This window comes from Akebia trifoliata, chromosome 11 (genome assembly GCF_017979445.1).
Source record: "Akebia trifoliata isolate Shusen 1 chromosome 11, ASM1797944v1, whole genome shotgun sequence".
In the NCBI taxonomy this organism is placed as follows: Eukaryota; Viridiplantae; Streptophyta; class Magnoliopsida; order Ranunculales; family Lardizabalaceae; genus Akebia; species Akebia trifoliata.
In genome coordinates, this window is record NC_141385.1 from 8,258,214 (window position 1) to 8,281,131 (window position 22,918).

Below are 22,918 nucleotides of genomic sequence, written 5' to 3' on the forward strand. Positions count from 1 at the left end.
AAAATTTAAGGACTATTTAGAGAAAAAAAAAATCCCTCCACTAGAATCTTTTAAGTAATTTTTTTCTAAAATTTATACTTATCAAAAAATAAACTAAGAGTCAATATAATTAATTATAACAACTATCATGTAAGCGTGATGGCCACATGCAAACATTTCATCTCATGGCAAAATAATCACATTATCTACAACAAATATAAGAGTTAGATTTTAACTAGGGAGATTTCTAGAAAAAAAAAACATTTAAGTGAATAAAATCCACTTTAAGTTCAATAGATATTGTTTGTTGAAGCCATCATAAACCCTTCATGATCCAATAAGAACTCTTTGCAAATATTTGTGCACAAACATCGTAATAAAAACATTGCTTTGCAAACAATAACAAAAATAAATAACCTAATTTGAAATTAGAGAAACCATATTATTACCCACCCTTCGCACTTTCCATTCTATCAAATCCTATACATTTGATCTAAAATACATGAAAGAAAAAAAAAATGGGAAACCAAATATGATATTTACTAAATCACATGGAAATCAAATATTTACTTTATACAATTCTCATAACCTTAAGCATTGATAATGAATTTTTACTACCATCGAGATCAATGATAGTAAATTGTCAATCTCGATGTTCAAACACGAATCATTGAGATGACGATTCAAATTTTTAAAAGGGTTTCTCTTCTTCTCTCCTCCACTGTTATGCTTGGATCGAGAGAAGTGGAGAGAAGAGAAACTCATTAAGCGAAGAGAAGAAAACAGAAGGGAAAAGAAGATAAGAGAAACTCAACATCTCTCCATCATTTTTGGATTGAGAGGAGAGTTTGAATTATAAAATATTTTAAAAGGGTGTCTCTCCATTTTTCTCCTCTTCTCTTCATTTTTGGAGAAAAAGAAAACTCACATTTTTATCTCTCCAATTCTTTTCTCTTCTCTCCCCCACTTAACAACCCAAACAAGAGAAATGAATTCTCTCAATCCAAACGCAAAGAGAAAGAAAATTCATTTCTCCTCCTCTCCCCACTTAACAATCCAAACAAGAGAAATTCATTTATTTTCTCTTATCTTGTTTTATCTTCTCTCAATCCAAACAAAGCGCAGGGGCACCATGGTTTTTAAACTCGGTATCTCGTCTTGTCTCGTTCAGCTTTGATACCAAGTTGACTCGGACGATGTGTCTCGTCTCGTTCGACATTGAGACAATGGTTTTTAACCATTTAAAAAATCTGAGAAATTCTGAAAAAAAAATTTAGAAATGATTCCTATTAAAAAATAAACCCAAAAAAATATAAAATTAAAAAAATTCGATTTAGGGGTCAAAGAAGAGAGGATTGAGGCATAACTTGTTTGTCTCGATTAACTCGGACGAGATTTTAAAAATCTCGTCCGAGACGTCTCGTTTAAGTCGCGAGTTAAACACTTTACTGCGCAGTCTCGTCCGTATCGTTCGTATCACCTGAGATAATCGAAAATATCATCTGAGATGACTTGCTTATCTTACGATACGTAGTCGTTTCATAACACTTTGTGAGTTAGTCTCGTTGGGCTCCGATACCGAGTTAACTCGGGCGATACGTCTTGGTCTCGGATGAGTTTAAAAATCATGAGGGGGCACACGTTAACAAAACCCTTCCTTCAGTTTTTAGTTGGAGTTTAGGGGTACTAATAGTATCTACCAAGATTGTTGTTAACATGTTATTTATCTCAGGGTGCATCAGCAGCTCCTTCGCGCGTGGGATTGTCGAAAACTTTCAACATGTTATTAGTGTCTGTCCGTTTTTCTCCACATTCATTTCTGTTAGTTCATCGGACTCGGACTTTTATTGAACCCTTCGTGAGAAGAAGAAATCCAGAAAATGCCCCATTCTCCATGAGAATGAGATCGTTTGGGCAAATCCACCATCAAACATCTTCTCTTTCAGGTTTTTATTTATTTTCCCCATAGTTATTTTTGTTTCCATTAGAAAGATTCATTAAAAATCGAATCTGAAAATCTCAAGTAGGAGTAGGAGGAGGGTTGAGTTTGAATTATTCTTTTATGTAATTGCATTGTTCAGGATTAGAGGATGCTTTCTTAGGTTATATCTCTGGCAAGAAAAAGGCAACAGAGGTGGCTCACTCGTAGGTACTCTCACTCACTTAAATTTGATTTTGATTATGAAAAAAGTTATTTTAATTTTCAATCAGAACTTCTGAATTTCAGTTATGAGAAGTCTGAAATCTGAAATCTGAAACGAAACAAAATGGAAATAAAAAGCTTCTGAAGTCTGGATTTTAAAGGTGGAGGACCAGTGGGTCAACTCCATCCAGACTTCAGAAGTGTTACCAAAAACCATGGTTTCAAGACTCGTCTGAGACCGAGACGTATTGTCCAGCAATGAGACGGACGGACAATTCATTGTATCAGATGAGATTTAAAACCCACACCTTCATTTTTCTCATTGTTGAACGAGACATCTCAAACGTATCAGAAAATTCGTCCGAATCAAGACCTCAAAACGAGGTTTAAAACCATGCCAAACACACACTAACTTAAGAATCTATGTAAGCTTTTATCCACACACACAAAAAAAAAAAAATGTGTAAGCCACTTTTATTTTGCTAAGCAAGCAAAGGGTTAAATAAATAAGAATAATGCTAATTGACCTCAGGCTGGAACCTCATATTGGACTTCTTGACGTGGAACCATAGATGCTTTTCATCGAGATACGAGTGAAAAAGCATCTATGGTTCCTATCGACTTTCACGTCATGAAGTGCGATATGAGGTTCCAGCTTGAGGTCACTTCAGCCCGACTCAATAAATAAAGAAAAGTGTGAATTAAAGAGATTCAAGGGCATATCTCCCCCCCCCCCCCCCCCCAAAAAAAAATATATATATATTAATAATAATAATAATAATAATACAAATTTTGACCAAAAATAATGAAATACTCCAATCCATGGATTTAAATCTACTCAAACGACTGTTGATGGCATGCGTACTTTTTAATTTCCATTGCTCTCTAGGGTATGGCAACATGTTATCCAAAAAGGGGATACGGTGGTTGATGCTACATGTGGCAATGGTCATGATACCTTGGCACTGCTCAAAATGGTAGCCGATGAATCAGGCCGAGGCTGTGTTTATGGAATAGATATTCAGAACTGTGCTCTAGAGAATACTTCTTCCTTGTTGGATGAATCACTCAAACCAAATGAGGTACTGCTATCAGGTCAAAACCTTTATTGATCTTTTACTTTGTATATCGATTTTCGTGGGTAAAGAATAAAAAATGAGTAGTTCCTAGAACAATATATATATATAGGGGACGGTTCATGGGACATATGTAAAAACAATGGTTTTTCAAAATATGGGTTAGAAGTTTCGGATTGAGCTGATTTTTTGTGAGGATGATCACCATGATGAGAAGATCATCATCACAAAAAAGCAGTCCAGTCTGAACCTTCTAACCCCATCAAAAGTGATTTAGAATGTGGAGCATCGATTTTTTACCTATAATTAGTAACTACTTTTGATGGATTTCGAAGTTTCAGATTAGGTTGATTTTTTGTGAGGATGATCTTCTCTTCATAGAGATCATCCTCACAAAAAACCAGCTCTATCTGAAACTTCAAACCCATATTTTGAAACATGATTGTTTTTACATATGGTTTTACTTATGTCCTATGAACCGCCCCCATATATATATATATATATATATATATATATATATATATATATGTAGATATATATATATATATTTTTTCGATAGTGATTTGAATGGTAAAGTTGGGTTTGAAGGGATTTGAACCTAGGACATGGGAACACCTTTTCCACATGTCTTACCTACTTAGCTAAGTTGGCACTTCCATATATTTATAATTTAAATATGTAGAAAATGATTGTTAATACAATTTGGATGTATTTAATTAGAATGCAAGGTCCAACCTTCTGACCTAACTATGCAAGGTCTAACTTGCTGGGAGTTCAGAACCCATCATCTGGTGGGTTCTGATAAAGAAAATACCTTGGCCAATAATTTCACATAAACGTCCTCATCTAAAGCATAGTTCATTTTTTGTTAATAGTTTCGAATCTATTTTTGTCTTATAGTACTGGTATCAAATTTAAGGGAAATGAATGGAACTGCTGGTACTAGTGCACACAATGATACTCAGCTTACTTTGTTTTTTATGCTTCAATTTGGTGAACTCTTCAATATATTTCAATCATTTATTTGATATAGAATGTCTGAGTGCTAATGATTTCACGGTGTCTTATATATATATATATATATATATATATATATATATAGTTGAACCATATGATTTGTTAGGTTTTCTATTAAATTAAATGAACTTAAGAATTTGAGTTCTAGATCATTCTGGTTCTCATGTGATTTATGTTATTTGAAACGATTTGAAGAATGTAACAGCCATCTCACATGCTACCATATTGATATATACTTCAATCTTTCTATTTTTGATTTTCTACTAGCTTGCTTATATTTCCTTGATCTTACCTGTGCAGAGGGAACTTGTTAAACTCTTCCTCCTCTGTCATAGTAGAATGGAGGATATTATTCCTAAAGGTTCCCTTGTGAGGTGGTTTCGCAACTATGATTATTCTTTTTAAAGTCTCCCTTTATAAAATTTGTTACAAACATATACGCCTTGGTTCCTTACTTTAATAGGGTGCAAAATATCTAAATTTCATCATTTGAGGTCCATGTTCAGACCTACACCTCATGAATTAATAAGTCTCACAACAACAAGGCCTACTCGACATGGATTATGCGTTAATGAAACCTTTCACAAAATTAAAACTCATAGTGTTAACTAGTAAGAATGATTCATTATTGGATCACGGAGAGCAAGGGATGGAGAGTTTTACCACTTGTCAGCTCTTTGATCTTTAGAATGTTGATTTTAAGAATGAGTGATGGCCCTTCTCCAACCTGTACTGCCCAACCTTGTAATAATATAGTTCCTTATTAGATGCTCAAGAGCTATGGTTTACCATCAATCCAAACTATTCGGATCAGAAGACAATTTCTAGAGTGGACCAAATTCTCAAATTACCTGTTGTACAGTCTTAACTTTCCAAACAAATAATTAGTAAAATGAAAGTTGTCCAAACCACCGACTACTTTGTAGACCAATGGATGATTTATGGGACTACCATCCACGAAATGGCACACGACTCTTTTATTTATTTTGACTGTAAGTCTATTTTTAATGAGATCATTAACTCGGTGCTGGCGGGACTTTCATTAAGGGGTGAACACAAGGACTTCCTAGGAGGTCACCCATCACAGTACTACTCTCACCCAAGCACGCTTAATTGCGGAATTCTGATGGGATTCGTTGCACTGAATTTAATCTTTTGATTTGCTACTATACACCCCAAATGCCATAAGAAAGAAGATAACTAATTGATAATAATGGTTTGGTTTGTTGAACCTACTCAGGCTTGTTGCTTTCAACTTGGGTTACCTTCCAGGAGGTGATAAGGCAATAATTACATTGTCAGAAAGAACATTACAAGCATTGCAATCTGCAAGTAAACTACTGGAATCTGGGGGACTTATTAGCGTAACAGCTTATTTGGGGCATCCTGGTGGAAGGTAATACTCCCGCTACATAGGAATGTTTTGCATTATTCTTGTTTGTGCTTGAAAGCATATCAAATTAGGTTCTGGACTTGGACTCTTGGTCAGTCACCTGGTTGGTTGATTTAGGAGCAAACTATCAAAGATAAAATAAAGTCAAAACCTTTAGTTTTCATGGCAAGATGCATTCCTACTTTTCTCCAAAATTGGATACTTGATAGTGGATTCATCATATGTGTCCACATATTTCATCGTTAAGCTCATATAGATCATGTGAAGGCACAGTTTTGATGAGTATCAAGTCAACTAGGAAGACAATTAGTGCAACTGATAATATTCGTTTGGATGATTTGGAAACTCAAGGATGAATGTGTGCTGCACTTAAAAAGAGTTTGATTTCACTTTTTGAAATAGATTGGGATTGATAATAAATATACAGAAAAGGTGAAGTTCTCAAGATTTAGTGGTAGTAGATTTTCTAGGCCAAAGATCAACCTATTGGGATGTTCATATTGTCGTATATTGCACATTCTTTTTTACTGCCAGAACTAAGTAGATTGGGTCACACACACACACTCAGGCCCACTTTTGTTATTTATTTATTACGAAAGTTGATATCGGCACCCCAACTTTTACTTATTACACCCCAATTAGAAAATAAAGAAAATAAGTGAATGGTTGGGAATAAGTAAAAGTTGGGGTGCCAATAGAAGCTATCTTTTTCTTTTGTAATGTTGAGATTATAATTTGAGTTAAAACCTTTGTAATGTTTGAATAGAGTGTCTAAATCTTTAATGAGGGTGTGATAAATAATATAAGAAATTGGGGTGTGATAAGTAAAACTTGGGGTGCCAATAGCAGTTCTCTTTGTTTATTTATTTTTGCTCATGCCATTCAGGGAAGAATATGCGATGGTCCAAACGTTTGCTTCTGGATTACCAGTTGAGAATTGGGTCTGCTGTAAGTTTGAAATGGTAAACCGGCCATTGGCTCCTGTTCTCATTTTCTTGTTCAAGAAATGAAATTCCATTTATTATATTCAATTTAAATGTAGCAGAGTGGATGAATAGTTGCAATTCATGAGCTTTGATGGCCACTAGAGGTTTGCCCCAATCCATACCATGGACAGTCTAGATCATCGATCCACACACATCAATCTGTTGGTTACCTTGCACAAACTAATACATCAATCTTCTTTGTGGATTTTTGAAGAACATCTTTTGGACATTTAATTTATGTATCTTTGCCCAAGTTTTAGGGCCTGTTTTGGTTACCATTTTAAAATGACTAATGATAATCTAACGCTCTTTTTACGGTCGCCCCCATATGCTCCCTGACCATAAATCTTTTTCTTGTGTATCTCGAAGCAAAGGATCTACGGTTCTATGATGGGGGCGTACAGGGGTCGTCTAAAAATAGAACATCGAATTATCACGACTCAAGTTTTCTTTCATTGTAAAAAGATCTAAATTTGCACCCTTTCCCCCATTTTTTACATGAATCAAAAGGGGAATGGGTTCTAGGAAAAGGAGTTCTGGTTAAGTTAGGAATAAGAGAGATGTTCATTGGAAACTAAGTGTGTGTTTGGTAACACTTTTGAAGTCTAAATGAAGGTGGTCCACCTTTAAAATTTAGACTTTAGAAGCTTTATTGCCGTTTGTTTCGATTCAAATTTTAGAATTAAAAATTAGAATTTAGAAGTTTTGGTTCAGCGATGGGGGGACACTGGATGAAACTTCTGAATTCTGAATTTGTTTTTTATTCTTAAAATACCCTAATCAAAGTACTGATTTATATTGCTTATCTCTTCTTTATACAAATCCTAAAATCTTTATTTTTAATTTTTCTACCTCTCATTTTCTTCTACCTCTTCTTCCTTTACAACAATGGTGTCAAGATCTCTCCCCTTTCTCTCATTTCATGTTTGAACAACTTATATTTTTCACTTCGAAATTAACACAGTAAGATCTTTCTATATCTTTGATCTACTATTTTCATTCATTAATGGACATCTATTTTTCTTCTAACATCATATGTTTCATATATGGAATTTCGATCATATGCTTGTAATTTAAAAATCTCTAGGGTTTTATTAGAATTGCGAAAGGGTAAAATTGTCAAAATGACCATTTTGTTTTAAAATTATGTTTGTAACCAGAAATTTTTAAAAAGGACAAACAAATAACTTTTCTAGAATCAAATTCAGAAAACAAAAACTAGACTTCAGACTTCATAAGTGTTATCAAACATACCCTAAATGTGTGTTTAGTAACACTTCTGAAGTCTAAATGAATGTAGTCCACCTTTAAAATTTAGACTTTAGAAGTTTTATTTCCATTTGTTTTAGTTCAGGTTTCAGACTTTAGAATCAAAATTCAGAAGTTTTGAATCAACGATGGAGGGATGCTGGATGAAACTTCTGAAATCTGATTTCTAATTTCAGATTTTAGATGTTTCTAGACTTCAGTTTTTAGAAGTGTAATCAAACATAGCATTAAGTGAGTTCACCAAAAGAAAGAGAATTCTTTGGGCATTGCTTACTTTTGTGGTTTGCTTGGGAACTTGAAAGGAAAATAATAGAATAATTTTTCAAAGGAAAAGGAGTTTTGGTTAAGTTTGGAATGAGAGAGATGTTCACTGCAATTACAATCACACATCATCAATGTTGTAGTGAGTCACGATCCAAAATGGTGCCCCGCTTCTATATTAATATACGGTGTCTACGTGGCACATTTTGGTTGGAGTTTAAATACATTGGATTACGTGCAATATATAAAATGGCTAGGTTAGGGTGCCATGTAGAACGTTCCTATTCTATAGCAATGGGACACCTTACCTAATCCTAGTTCTTTCGTAATTGCTTGGTGTAGTAATGATCCGTGTGTACTAAAAAAAGTGTGGATAGTTAGAAGAGAGTTTCAGGATTGTGAAGATCATGAACTAGGGAGATTTGTCTCTTTTTTATTGAAGGAGGAGACTAATTTGTTGAATTTGTCTCCTCCTTCAAGGGAGGGAGGAAGGATTGGATCCATCCATCCTCTCTTCCTTTAGGAGAAGGAGTGATAATCCGTCTCTCTCGTTTTCTTGGGAAACGATTGTGGGGTCCATTTTGCATGAATGTAAGTTTATCTTTTTTACAAGGATCTTAAAGTATTTTTGAGACAAATAATTCACACTCAAATAGTAGAACGCAAATTATCATAATGTGCACTTAGCACCACCATTTGACAAGATCATTTTCTTAAAAGATGGGATTATCGTAAGCAAAAACTTTTCCATAATCACAATTGACTCCAACTCTCAAAATAAATCGCATAGAAATCCTAAAATTAACTATGTATTAGTAGGCACCATTATCTCAGATATAGAAAACACCTGCAAATTTGCATCAGAACTTGTTGCATGCTTTTTAATTACACTTGCTACAATCTTTGCACCCAACCATAGGTGACACTACAATTATCCTATTAACTGTTCTTATTTTTTGGATAATTTAGGGTACCCGAATATCTTTTTGGAATGTAGACTAATTCCTACAGTTGCACTCCTCGACCCCACGAAATTTTTTCAATATATACTAGGATAAGTCAAGAAGCTACTCAATTTCAAACACACAATTAGAGGGAGCAAACCCCTATTGCTAGTCTTATCACTAAGCATTACTAACTGTTAATGATCTTGAATATAGTTTTAAACGCAAAAGGTTGACTCAACTCATATGATCAGAATGGAGCTGACACAAAAACTTGTGAGTCAAGTTGGACAAGTCAAATAACAAATTATTAATTAATTTTATAAATATTTATTTTCATATTTTAAAATAAATAAAAATAATTATTTTTGTTCTAAGACAAAAATATTATCTATAACCAAATAACTCAGTGACTTGTAATCTGCAAGTGCAAAGTAGTTGCTCCCAAAGTAGCGATCCGTCTTCTTCCCTTCAATATAACACACACACACACACACACAGATTTTTCTTTTTCTTCGCCCTTCGACAAATATACAAAGAGAGAACCTCAATAAATAAATAAAACAGAGAGGTGGAGAACAAATTTTAGCTCCACTCGTCATTTGGGTATCCAAAACTTGGAAACATGCTTACCCAAATACAAGTGACGATTAGGTGCACACATGCTTGTGATGGGTAATAAGAGGTGGGGGAGAAGAAATTTGACAACTACAACATATTACAGAAATGAGTCGTGATAATCTGACGCCCCCCTCTGACATACCCCCCCACCTCCCCGCCCCCCAGTCACAGAGCTAGCTGTAGATCATTTGCCTTGGGATACACAAGAAAAAGATTTATTGTTCTACGTGTCTCGAAGCAAATGATATACGGTTTTGTGATGGGGTGTATGTTTTTTTTTTTTTTTTTTTTTTTTTTGGGGGGGGGGGGGATAAATTTCAACAAGTTCAATCAAAATTTCTATATCCATTCAGCCAAAACTTTAGCAAATCACCCCCTTACATTTAAAAGTGAGATCGTTGGTTCGATCCAAGCTTCCCAAGCATGCACACTTAACACTCAACTAACACCACAATATCTATATATATTTTTGACTAAGTAACACACTTGAATGCGTTCAACAACACAACAAAATATGCCTACTGAGATGGTAAGCTTGAACAATAATTGCTCTCTATTTTTTATGTCTGACATATGCTAGATTACGAAGCTCCTCAAATGCGTGCATTGTCTCTGCATCAAATCCTCCTGCGAACTGCATCAAAGAGTGTGGGATGGCACATAATAAATCCATTTGTCTATAAATTTCAATCCAAAAAACCATAATTAGCTTCCAAGAAGTAGCATGGCTATGTAGAATTATCCTTTCAAGTGCTTGACACTGATGAATGCTTTGTTCCCTACATTTTTAAACTAGGCTCATACTATGCATTACATATTGAAAAACACTTTCCTTACTAACATAGAAAGATTTCAAATCCTACTAGGGGTTGTTAAGCTACATGGGTTGCCACATTTGTAATCCAACACAACAGCCTTGTAGATTTTGTGGGAAAACTCAGATTTAAAAAAAAAAAAAAAATAGAGAAAAACTTTTTTTGAGCTTGATCGAAGGTGTTGAAAATGGAAGGCTACCGAACACCCCAAACTTAAAATAAAAATTCCACTGTGAAAAATAATGTTTAAAAAAAAAAATAGTATTTTTTCTAAGTTCTTAGAATTTCATCCTCTACTAGTTAGACTAGACTGACTCTTACATATTTTGTTATTCACATTTTCTTGAGAAATATATACTAGTCCCCTTGTACTGGTACCTGAAATAGTTGAGACTGAAGTATTATTAATTTTTATACCACCATTAATGTGACCAGAATGGGCAAGTTGCATGTTAAACTCATACAATAAGGATCTGTGTGATTGCAAGGAACTCGTTTTCAAATAGAATACGTATTCCTTGGGAAAATGATTATGGGAAAAATGAATTCCAACATTTTGATTGCACCTATGAAAATATCAAAAAAAGAGTTGGTTTTTAGCATCTATTTAAAACTCATCAAACATACTTGAGTGGATTTCGAGGTTGCTTGGCCCCCAAATTCATTGAAACCAACTCATCTAGTTATGTCGAAAATATACCAAGTTAGTTTAGAAACCTGACCAAGTTAATTTTGTGGAGAACAAAATATATATTTTGTCGAAAATCCCAGGGCGAGGGATGGAAAAACATTTTTCCTTAAAACAATTGCGCATTGAACAAATTTTGATTGATTCTTACATTATATGCTATAATTCAAAACTAACTAGGATTGATATCAGTAATAAGTACTGTGTAGTGATTGCTAGTTACCTGATGTATTCTGAAAGCAAATCTCACTCCTTGAAGTAGCATGTACTCTAATGCAGGATCCTTCTCTGATGCTTTCTTAAATTGGAGTTCCATGGCTACCCTTTTCATGTACTTCTTTGCCAACTTGACTGAGCCAAACTTTATCTGCAATCGTCCAACAATAAAACAAAAGCTTAACAAAATAAAAAAATGAAAGAAACCAAAGAACAAAAAATTAAAACAATATTGAGAATAGTGTACGCTTGCGTTTATATATCCTAGTGTATATTCATGTAGTCTTTATACTTTGCTTGATCAAATTTTATTGTAGTTTGTCTTAAAAATAAGTGTTCGAGTTTTGTTTGCACTTATAATCTGAGGAATCTTCAAGTTACTATAGTTTAGCACTTTCAAGTATTACAGTGAAATTTCTTTTAGTATGCAAAAACTTGACAAAAGTTTCTTCTATCAATTACTGTGTGCATGCGTTAGAACATAATCTATTGAGAAAGCATTATAAATACGTAAAATGATACTTTATCAGCATACATTTGCATGTTTCATTGTTTGAATGTTTATGAAGAAGTGAAGAGTTTTTAATTTAAGTTACACAGTTGAGAGTACAAAAGTGAACAGTTTATGACTCTACTTGCTATAATAAGGCGAATAAAATCAGGTTCTTATCTTTGGATTGATCATCCATCAATTAGGTCTTTAATTAAGAATAAATAGTTGGAAACAATTTGAAATAGGTTAAGTAATGCTTAATTGGCCCTCACAAACACGAAGTTTGTGACTTAGTGGATACATATATGAGGATAAGAGGAAGACAATTACATCATCTTATCAATATCGAATTCGCAGTCATATACAATGTAAAGGGGGCATGAAGCATAAGTGGAAGGCAATTACATCATCTCAACAATATCAAATTGGCAAGCTATACATTGAATGTTTGTAAATCTAAAATTGAAATTCTTCTAATATTCACATGGTCAAATATAGTTTTTCCAAAGATTAACCTTTCTTTCGATAATTCTTGATTAGAGATCTTTAATGGATCTACCACTAGAATTATTCCCAACTTGAAGACTAGAGCTACAAAAAATCAATCCATTCTAGCATTACTACATAATAAAGTAGAACCAAAGTAATGATTTAAATGAGCAATCCAAAATTTCCAAATTCAAGTTAACTTTTAATGAGGTTAAAGTGTGCAGAAAGGATTGAAATTGTGTGAGGATGGACTAAAAAGGCATGGAAAATTCACTGCATGTTTTGTTAATCTTTGCTAGATGATTTTGATAATTACTCAAATTCAGCAAAGCTCAACAAGCGAATCACAAGTACTGAAAATTAAAATGTAAAGAAAGATTAAAGTGTACCTTGCTAATAATCCCAGTGTCGAGCATCCAATCTATAGGAATTTGAAATTCTTTGCTGTGACGCATCAACATATCTCTTTTCTTCAAAAGGTTATACACACTACGCTCCATCCTAAAAACGTTCAGAAAAAAAGTTATCTTTTTTTGCAATATTTGTGAAAAATATACTAAACTAAATAGTTAGTTTTGAGACAAACAAAAGTAATTATTCCAAGCTCTTACTTCTCCGACAGAGCCACCATCTTCTTCAGTGCAGTGTCACAAGGAAGTCGAGGATCATCCTCATAGTAAGAAACTTCAGATTCCAACTTTTTAAGATCTCTGTACTCAAATGCTGCTTCTCTTAAAGTGTCGGCTTTCTTCTCAGGCCAATCAAAGTGCTTTAGGACTGCCCTTTCATCCACCTTACAAAGAGAGACAGGTTTAAACCACCTTAATCACAAATATTTTGAGGATCTCAAATATATATTCATGGTTCGAATTTCAAAATATTGAAATGTCGTCGGTGAACACATATGAGTATCGGTTGAGACTGATAAGAAACATTGAAATGTATCAAGCAACAATTGGACAATATAAACAATTTCCTTGGACTTGCCAAGGAAAAGTAGTATAGTAGGATTTTTTTTTCTTTTCTTTTTTTCCTCCACAAAAGGTATGCACAAGAGTAAGCTTTATGATTACATTAAAATCAACTTACAAGAAAGCAAAGTTCATCGTCGAGCCACTTTACAAATGCCACGACATCTTCAATGTCCTGATACTCCGCATCGTTAACCTCTCTTATCAATGAATTCACAAATTCACCTTGGGTTTCAACATCTGCCTTTATCTACAGAAATAATTATCGTTACACAATTTAGATCTATTTTAAATATCATGAACAGGTTTAAAAAACTAAAAGTAAATTTATTATGATAATAACTTTTAATTAGAGTTAAAACAGGGACATTGTCATATGATCATCCTCTAGTGCTCACCCATAAGAGCAACTCCAACGCACTTGCCATCCCCTCTCAAATGCCGTTTTGGATAGCCAAATGTGTCTCCAACGCACTATCCATCCCACTCTCTGAGTTGGGGAGTGGGGTTTTCACCATTCGTTTTGGCTCGCAATTTTGGACTATCCACCCCCCCCCCCCCCCCAACTGCTATTTTGGATTTTAGGAGTCTCTAAATCATTAGCCATCTCTATCTCAATTAAAAGAATACTAAAATATATATGGATAGCATGGTTGGAGTGCATACCCCTTGAATATCCAAAATAACTATCCATAATGGAATGGTAGCTAGTCATTTTGGATGTTCACCTTGGAGTTGCTCTTAAGGAGTTACAGAATAACAATAGAAGGAACTAGGGATGGCTGACTTACAGCAAGCAAATGTGACGATCGATTTTCAATCTCATCAATCATGCTACTACGAACATTTGCAACATTAGGGTTGTCGCAAATTCCGCCAGCAGAAGAATCCTTTCTCGAGTCCCTCTTCATCAATGAATGGTAGAACTCAACCACTTGTGGTGCCCTCTGCACCGTACTCGTGCTACTTTTTATCGAGAACTTTAGAGGAGGTAGTGGTGGAGGAGGCGGCGGTGGTGGTGGTGGGATTGATAATAATCCATCTTCCTTATGTACGCTAGAAACCAAACCCGAAGAAGGCCTTGGAGGAGGATTAGGAATGCGCAAGGCTCGCTTCTCGATATCCAGCGAAGCCATATTAATCTTATTGGTTTCTTGTCTGCTTGCAAAGCATTGTGGATTTTGAGCAGCAACAAGGGTGGTGTCTCCTTCATTTTCAACACCCTTTGAACAAATAAACCCATCAGACTGTCTTCTCTTGCTTGGTACCAACTCTTCCGCACAGTACTTCGTTCCACTTATCGAATGTCTTCTACTCGGGCTTCTCCTTTCTTCTTTATCTAAGAGACCATGTGGGCATTCTAAATTTGGTAGTAAATCCAAATCTTCTTCAATTTTAGGCCACTTGTTCAGTTTTTTCATCAAATTCAATTTCTTTCCACCACTGAAGTCTAAGGAGAGAATCGAATTGGGGCTCGACCCTTTATCATTGTCCTGATCTATTGTGGAACCCAAATTTCGTAATTCGTTTCGTAAACATGAGTTGACCCATCGTAGGTATACGAGTTCCTCAACCTCCGTAAACCGGCTCATTTGTAGACCCTCGACTTGTTTGCACAGATTTTCATTTTTGTGTCGTAATAGAGATGCCTCGGCTTCAACCTTAGCCACAATTTCACTCTGCTTATAAACAAAATTAATTTTTACACTTTTGAGCATGTAATGAATTAAAGAAATAAATTTATCTAAAAAATAAAAATACCTGAGAAATCTTTTCAAGAGCAGCTAATTGGGACTCGGCAGCAGAAAGTCGGCAAGCGAGGTTTCTCTTCTGAAGCTGGAGTTCCTTATTAAGGCGCCGCAACTCGACGATTTCCATCTCGAGATTTGTATGAGAAGATTCTTCCTGTCTTTCAATAATAGAAGATAAAGCTGATAATTGTTCAGAAATGCTTGTTTTCTCTGCTTCTAGCAAACCAACTCTTTGGACTAAGGCATCAGTTTCGTTCCTCTTCAATTCAAGTTCACTTCCAAGATCCAAAACTTTTGGGTTAGTAGTCTTATATTCCAACAACTCAGCTCGCAACCCAATTTCTCTCTCCTTGAAGTCTCGAAGTAGGCCTCTAAGATGATCAAGCTCGAGAAACAAATCACGAGAAGATGCAGACGACAACTTGGTCCGATACGAAGAAGAATCGAAAGAATATTGGGGATAAACTTGCGCAGCATTGGTCCCCGCTGAACACGGAAATTCGCCAAGAAGAGACCTTTTGACACGAGAATGGTAAGGCAGAAATGGGTTCTTGTGATTAGACCTAGAGAGAGGTAACTTCTTGGTTGTAGCCGTGTTGGTGTCGGTCTGTTGCTTTGCTTTCTTCTCTAATGAGAAACCTTTTACAATGTGAGAACCCCATGATGAAGAAGATTTCAGTTTGGTGTTATTGGATTTAGGATTAGCTCTCACTATTTGATTTTGATCTGTGAACTTAGATTGCTTGGAAGGATTGGTTTCTCTCATTGTAACCTTGTGAGAGCTCTTCAAAGATCAGAAACTTAAGAGTAGAAGATCTCCTCTACAAATAATTAGCTAGGGTTAGCTAATTAGATGATCTGATATTTGCTTGAACAAGCTCTAAGTTCGAGGTTAGTGGTTTTGGTGGAGAAGGAGTGTTTCCGTTGCAAGAAAAGAGACAGCTTTTGAATGTTTGAAATTTGAATTTTTTTTTTTTCTATTAACGGTCGAGTTTTGTCCCCACCGTTTGCAGGTAATACTTTTTAGAATAATGATTTCCTAACTAGGAAGTATTCACTTGGACAATACTCGGCTGACGTGTTATGGATATGGAATCATAGATCTGTTTTCTCGGGATTCTAAATTAAATCTCCATAAAAAATGTGCAGTTCAGTATCCCGAGAAAATAGATCATGATTTCATATCCGTAACACGTCAGCCGAGTATTTACCGAGTGAATACTTTCTAGTTAGGATATCAGCACTCTACTTTTTAGAACGTCAGGACTTCAGGCGCTATTTTGCTAAAAGAAGGAAAAGTTGTTTGGTGGCAATTTGGGGCATTGGGTTTCAAATGTTGTCGGAGTCCAAAATGACTCGCCCGAGTCAAATAGATATTCATATTGTGTCTCTCTCTCACGGTTCACACCATCTCACGAGACAACTTAGATAACTCGGACAATATATATTATTTTGAAAAGAGAAACATCTCAAGATGTGATCAACTTTTGATGAAATTCTCATTCTGACTAACTGTTCATTTTAATTCCCAAAACATGAAAAACGAGATTGTAGATTTTTCAAAGTGACCATTATTAGTTTAAAGTAGTGAGATCACCAATTTTTTATTTAAAGTGATAATCTTGAAGTTCACAACGATCTCGCTACTTTAAACTAGCGAGATCTTTATTTTGAAAAACATGTGATCTAGATTTTCATGTTTTGGGAATTAAAATGACCAGTGAGTCGAATCAAAATTTCATCATATATTCAGCTCTTGAAATGAAAATTTACTATTTTGAAAATCTCTCTAAATAAATTAAAATTCGACAATCAACCAGGATTTTGTGTTTTTTAATTAAAATAATTATGTTTTTATAATTAAACTACTTATCATCTTTACTATCACTAGAAGGTGGCATGTGCAAAAGCACATGTATTTTAAGGGTCTATTTATAATTTAAAATATTAATTAAAGTGCTTTTAAAATTTATAGCATAAAATGATAATTTTGTAATTTTGAAAACTAATTAATGTGATTACAGTTTATAGAGACATGGGATTGTGTAGAAATCTGAATTTTATTGATAATTCTTCAATATTGATTATTACATATGCCATTGGATTTATATAAATTCAAAATATTCATGAATATGGAAAGATAATCAGTGAATCCAATAGAATATATCTAATTGATGCAAATCTAAGATTTACAAGATATGTGATGAGATATACTATAGCACTGATATAGTGTATCTCATGCACATTATTATAATGCATACACCTTATCTCTATCACCCACTTGCAATCGCACTGTCCTTTAAAGAAAGATTATGCAATTGATTACATAAAACATTAACCTTAATCTCATAAGAACTTGGTGATGGATAGTCGCAACGTCCAATCATGTTTGATGGTGAGTATCGTCTGTCTGTGAAGTCCATAATTGTCACATCTCACTCATTTTTTAGTCTGTCGGAACCGATAGCTCACCAGATCATTTCTATCATGATCTCTCCCATAACATGTAGGAATCTCGCATTTTAAATACAATAACTCTCATTAAAGAGATTTTAGATAAAATAAAAATCAAGATCGTGAAGCATTAAATAATTCACATGTGAAGTAGAGGATTGTGGAAACATAGAGAAAGGTGAGATTTTTATTGGAAAAAAGAGAGTAAATACTAATAAAGGGAACAAAATGATTTAGGTTCGATGGTGACAGTGACGCCATCGCCGAAGAACAACACTCGATGATTGATGTGCTAAATGGAGCTTGACCTTTGATATCATAAAGAAAATTGATTTATTAAGGATAATTATTGGCTATTGATTACATATCTCATTGGATTTATATAGATTCAAAATATTCATGAATATGGAAAGATAATCAATCAATCTAATAGAATATCTAATTGATGCAAATCTAAGATTTGCAAGATATGTGATGAGATACACCATAACATTGATATAGTGTATCTCATGCACATTATTATAATGCATACACCTTATTTCTATCAGACTGCAATAAGCATTATTCATGCATTCGTTAACATGTAACTAAAATTCATGCATGAGAAAAAACATCTCATTGCATTCATTAATATTTAGGCTCAATCCCACCTCCAACCCCTTTTTGAGCCAAACATGCTTTCAGTGGATGATATTGATCAAAGTAAGGTTCAAATGAGCCAAAGCAATGGTACCTTATATGATTACATCCATGAGTGTTCAATTCATTCTTGGATGTTTGGCATTCACGATGATTTGCGGTATGATATGCACTCTTCATTCACATGCATCCCAAGTTGGGATAACTCCTAAAACTAAATATACATTCATTCATATTTTAATGTAAGAAATACTTCAGTGAACGTAGTTTCGTCAAACTTTTGTAGTTCATATCTCTAACAATGTCCTTGCTAAAATAGAGTTATTTTTATTTTTAGAAATAGAAGTACTCTTGTGTTGTATTCAATTTATCAACGTGTTGTATTCAAGGAGAGAAAGAGATAAAGGTGATGTTTGGGTGTGAGTGAGAGATTTCGTAGCCTAACCTATATCAAAATGAGTTTCTTTTTAGTGAGTGTGTGCGTGTGAGAGAGAAAGAGAGACCTTAAACCTGAAAATACCGTGGAGTAGTCGGATTCTAGTTGAAAAGTTCGAGGGGCTTGTAATTTGTGACTTGTATAGAGATGAGAGGGAGATACGAGAGGATAAAGAGACATAAGGGTTTGATTTGAATTCAACTAATAAGTTGATTTAATAATAATAGATATTTTTAATATCACTATACGGGTTTGTTTCTCGATTTGGTTCGATTCTATATAATGCCTAAGCCATGAACCAAGAATCGAACCGAATTGGCCAGTTCTCCACTTTCTTAACCTAGAGCCAAATCAACATTTATTTCAAGCCGAATCAAACCAATCCAACGCTCTCAGTTTAGTTTGGTTTCGGTTTGAACTGAACCAATGTGCAACCTTACCGAAAATGCCCTCATATTTGTATTTAATTTTATTATTATTAAGGTCGTTTTCATTAAAATGTAAGTATCACAATCTCTTCATTCTCATAATCATGTTAGATTACCTTTTTAAAATTACAAAACTACTAAACATTTCCCCTTGTCAGTATTTTAAAATACAAAATACTATGATAATATAAAATTAAGTATTTTAAAATAACCAAAAAAAAAAAAAAACCATTTTATCAATTTTTTTTATAACTAGGGTGTCCAGACTTACATTCGACTAGGAGGACTAAATGAGCCAGGAATGGAACCAAGGCAATGGGACCCTCCCTCGGGCATGTGCAACCCGCACATCACACAAAACAAGTAAGTGCGGGAATGCCCTCGCGAGTGGCCCTAAGAAAATATTGCCTTTACTGAATATCGAACACAACCCACAAACTTTCACCACGTATTGGATTCAAAATTGCCATTGAGCCACCCCTGGGGGTTTCATTTTATCGTGTTATTTTCAAAATCACCATATTGAATATTTTCTATTATAAAATGATCCGTACAACATCTTGGAAGATATCTTGTGGTACAAAATTAGATTTTCTATTTTTAAAACTTTAAAAATAATTATATATTTTTTAATTCATGTCCAAACTCCGATTTTTATAATACATGTGTGCCATCCCTAGTATCTAATAAAAAAGAAAAAGGTATTTTAGTAAATTATATATTTGAATAAGATTTAAAAATAGATTAAAATATCACCGTTAAATCACCAAGAAAACGCAATGTTGACTTAAGATCAATGATTAAATCTTGCATTTTTTAAAAATGATAAAATTAATATCACCAATTTAAGAGGGGGTATTTCTAAAATACCAAAAAAAAAAAAAAAAAAATTGAAAAGTTACTAAAAGAGGGATAAATATCTTAATATTTACAAAAAAAAAAATAAATCTATCTTATTTCTTCAAAAATTACCAAAACGAATTAAGTCACCGGACAATCCAATGTTTAGTAACTTGTTGGATTGTCCATCGTTTTAATGTATTAAAATACATTACTTTACCAAAATGTCCTTTGAATGATTAAAACATTGGATTGTTTAGCATTTTAATAACTTGCTTTAACACCCCCAACAATTTAGTTTTCATTTAAAATGTTGGATAGTCCAACGAGTTACTAAAACGTTGGACTATCCAATAGGGGTGTCAATGACTCGTTTTTTATTCCATTCTTGATCAACTTAGAACCATAATCATTTTATTTGGTTCGGTTCTGGTTCTTGTCGATTCCGAGTCTGATTCCAAAATAAATGAAACTGAAATTGAAACCACCAAAAATCATGAGTACCCATCAATTCCGATTCCCAAGAATCAAATGAGAAAAAAGGTATTTCAAATCATTATAAATATTTTTTCCTTTTAAAAATTAACAAATTATTAACTAAGTTATAATTTTTTATACTAAATCTACAAATTAATGGGTTTCTATTTTTTCAAAAATAAAATTTTATCTCAGTTAAAAGATATAAATATTTAGAAGATAACTCATTTTAAGCTCCAATCGATAATTTATATGGAAAATTAAAGAATTTTATATGACATGTGTAGACATGAGATTCTCAATTCTAAAGATCTCTCCTACTTGGGTTTAGAGTCACTACTATTCTTTTTTTTATAAAAGAATGTGAATGGACACCCGGAAATGATTTTGAAAAACTTATTTTGTTTGTGACTCTCATATGAATAACAACTATTGGGTATCCATATTAGGCAATAAGGAAGGTGTTAGACACCCTAATCCCTCCACCATAAGTGGTAACTTCGGATTCGAATTCCGTCAATTTTGGAAAGTGAATAAAAAAATTGGTTTGTACTCTCAAGTGCGAGGAACTTTAATTTTGGTTTAAATCATTGATGACTTCCTTATTAAGGAAGGGGCCCTTCTATGGTCCATACCTTCGAACATATTTGAAAAATGTAGACTCCTCAGTTAAGGGACTACTTTCATAAAATAAAAAAAAATGGCCTAATGCCTTAGTCTCGAAAGGTTTTGTGGTAGATGTATTAGTGTAAGGATTTTTTGAAAATAATTTTTTTATAAAGAATTTTCAACCCCTACACTTTCAACCAAATCGAAACCCAACTTACTTAAGGTAGGAGATGGTATCCATTACATCTTAGGGTTGTTTTGATAAAAAACTAAAAATAAAAATAAAAATAAAAGGAAGATGGAAAAATTAGAAGAGGAAAAGTATAAAGAAAGGGGAGATTTTTTTTAGTGCATATCCTACCTTGTTCTTCTTCCTTTTTGACTTTCTTCTTAATTTTCAAGTGGTGAGCTTATTAATTTAGTCTTGATGTGTGAAATATGTAGGATTGGTAATAATAAAAAGGGTGTAAGTGTAGAGGTTATGAGAAAGGGAATTGAGAGTTGAGAGTTGAGAGTTAAGAGAGAGTGAAACTTGATAGATGATTCAAGTCTTGGGAAGGATTTGTGGTGAGAATGAGAGTTTTATATATTTTTTGAGGTGACTTTTAGGGGTAAAGTGGGGTGAAATGGTGGAAATGTGTAAAGTGACATGAGGTTTATATGTGAAATTTAAGGTTGGGGGAAAGATATTTGTGAAAAGGGTGTAAATGGGTGGTTTGTGATCCAAATGAGTTGGATCTTTCAATTCATTTGGATTGAGTGTTAAGTGAGTTGAATGAATTTAATTTTGATTAGAATAATGACGGTGTAAGAGGGTAGTTGTTGATTTTTTTTACAAGGTGGAAGATATAGTGACATGTGTCAAAGAGGTGTGAGGGTGGCTTATGATGAGGGATTTAGAGATAATGATGAAGGTATGTTATGATATAGGTGTGGGTTCTGATGTGGGTGGGTTAGCTTTTTAGAGAAAAGTGATGGGGTTGGTAAATGGATTAGGATGATAGGTTGTGGTGGTGACATGTGTCCCATTTTGAAGATCTTGGATCATTGTGATGATTGGTAGTGATCATTGGGCTTGGACTTAGGATAATGGTTTTGAGTTAGGCTTTAGATCTAATAGGCTTAGGTGTTGGGTTGAGATTGATTAAGGATTTGTATATGATTGGGTTGGGAGGTAAGGTGACGATGGTGAGAGAATGGGGAAGATTCTTGACCCATGGGCCAAGTATGAGGAGGTTTTAAGTCATTTATTTGAAAATTAGACAAGCTTTTTGAGGGTTTGGGTTTTGAGGTTCATTCAAAATTTTAAATATTTTTGGGCACTTTACATGAAAGGTTCATTCAAATTTTGGTGTCTACAAGATGCATTTATTTTAAAATAAAAAATACCTTAAATTGTCCATAATACAATAGAAATGACAAAACAAATCGATTTGAGGTACCTATTGTATAGAACCTAATGGCTTCGATTCCTTTCGGTTTAGTTTTATTTTAGACCCAACTCTAATCAATTCCCATGAAGAGGAAATCGAAATAGAGGTTTTCGGTTAAATGGGTATCGATTGACACCCCTACTATCAAGTGATTTAATTTGTTTATTTATTTTTTGAATTAAAAAAAAATTAAAAATACTAAAGTAATATTAAAATTAACATCGATTCTCATACTGATGACATGGATGTATGTACGAGACTATTCATACCTATCATCAACATGAGAGTGAAAAAACATCTATGACTATGTGCACACCTCCACATCAGCATTGTGAGAATCGATGTCAATTTTAATATTACTCTCATTAAAATGTTTAAACTTTTTATAATAATTTTATTAAAAGAATTAAAAAATTATAATAACAAAATGTACGCCAAGAAGAACAATATAATTCTAAAGAATCTTTAAGGCCCAAAACGTGGCCCATAG

At 33.9% G+C, this 22,918-nt stretch overlaps 2 protein-coding genes across 2 annotated transcripts; one reads left to right on the forward strand and one right to left on the reverse strand.

The window, feature by feature from the left end:
• The first annotated feature begins 1,659 nt into the window (after positions 1-1,659).
• LOC147390719 (S-adenosyl-L-methionine-dependent methyltransferases superfamily protein) lies at positions 1,660-6,649 on the forward strand. Its single transcript, XM_086417173.1, has 6 exons — positions 1,660-1,925; positions 2,061-2,124; positions 3,012-3,204; positions 4,516-4,589; positions 5,456-5,611; positions 6,495-6,649. The coding sequence occupies exons 1-6, from the start codon at positions 1,760-1,762 to the stop codon at positions 6,616-6,618; spliced, it is 777 nt and encodes a 258-aa protein (XP_086273299.1). The 5' UTR covers positions 1,660-1,759; the 3' UTR covers positions 6,619-6,649.
• Positions 6,650-10,132: 3,483 nt separating this feature from the next.
• LOC147390720 (protein CHUP1, chloroplastic-like) lies at positions 10,133-16,038 on the reverse strand. Its single transcript, XM_086417134.1, has 7 exons — positions 15,123-16,038; positions 14,153-15,040; positions 13,480-13,611; positions 13,002-13,183; positions 12,780-12,891; positions 11,416-11,559; positions 10,133-10,323 (listed from the first exon to the last, which is right to left on the reverse strand). The coding sequence occupies exons 1-7, from the start codon at positions 15,876-15,878 to the stop codon at positions 10,243-10,245; spliced, it is 2,295 nt and encodes a 764-aa protein (XP_086273260.1). The 5' UTR covers positions 15,879-16,038; the 3' UTR covers positions 10,133-10,242.
• Positions 16,039-22,918: the final 6,880 nt, after the last annotated feature.

Bases quoted from the DNA above. Each gene is read 5' to 3' on its own strand.
- LOC147390720 (XM_086417134.1), bottom strand. From the start codon at position 15,878: ATGAGAGAAACCAATCCTTCCAAGCAATCTAAGTTCACAGATCAAAAT. The intron at 15,041-15,122 runs GTATTTTTATTT...GTTTATAAGCAG, and splicing joins CTCTTGAAAAGATTTCTCAG to AGTGAAATTGTGGCTAAGGT. The intron at 12,892-13,001 runs GTAAGAGCTTGG...GAACGTTTTTAG, and splicing joins ATGGTGGCTCTGTCGGAGAA to GATGGAGCGTAGTGTGTATA.
- LOC147390719 (XM_086417173.1), top strand. From the start codon at position 1,760: ATGTTATTAGTGTCTGTCCGTTTTTCTCCACATTCATTTCTGTTAGTT. The intron at 2,125-3,011 runs GTAGGTACTCTC...ATTGCTCTCTAG, and splicing joins GCAACAGAGGTGGCTCACTC to GGTATGGCAACATGTTATCC. The intron at 5,612-6,494 runs GTAATACTCCCG...CATGCCATTCAG, and splicing joins TTGGGGCATCCTGGTGGAAG to GGAAGAATATGCGATGGTCC.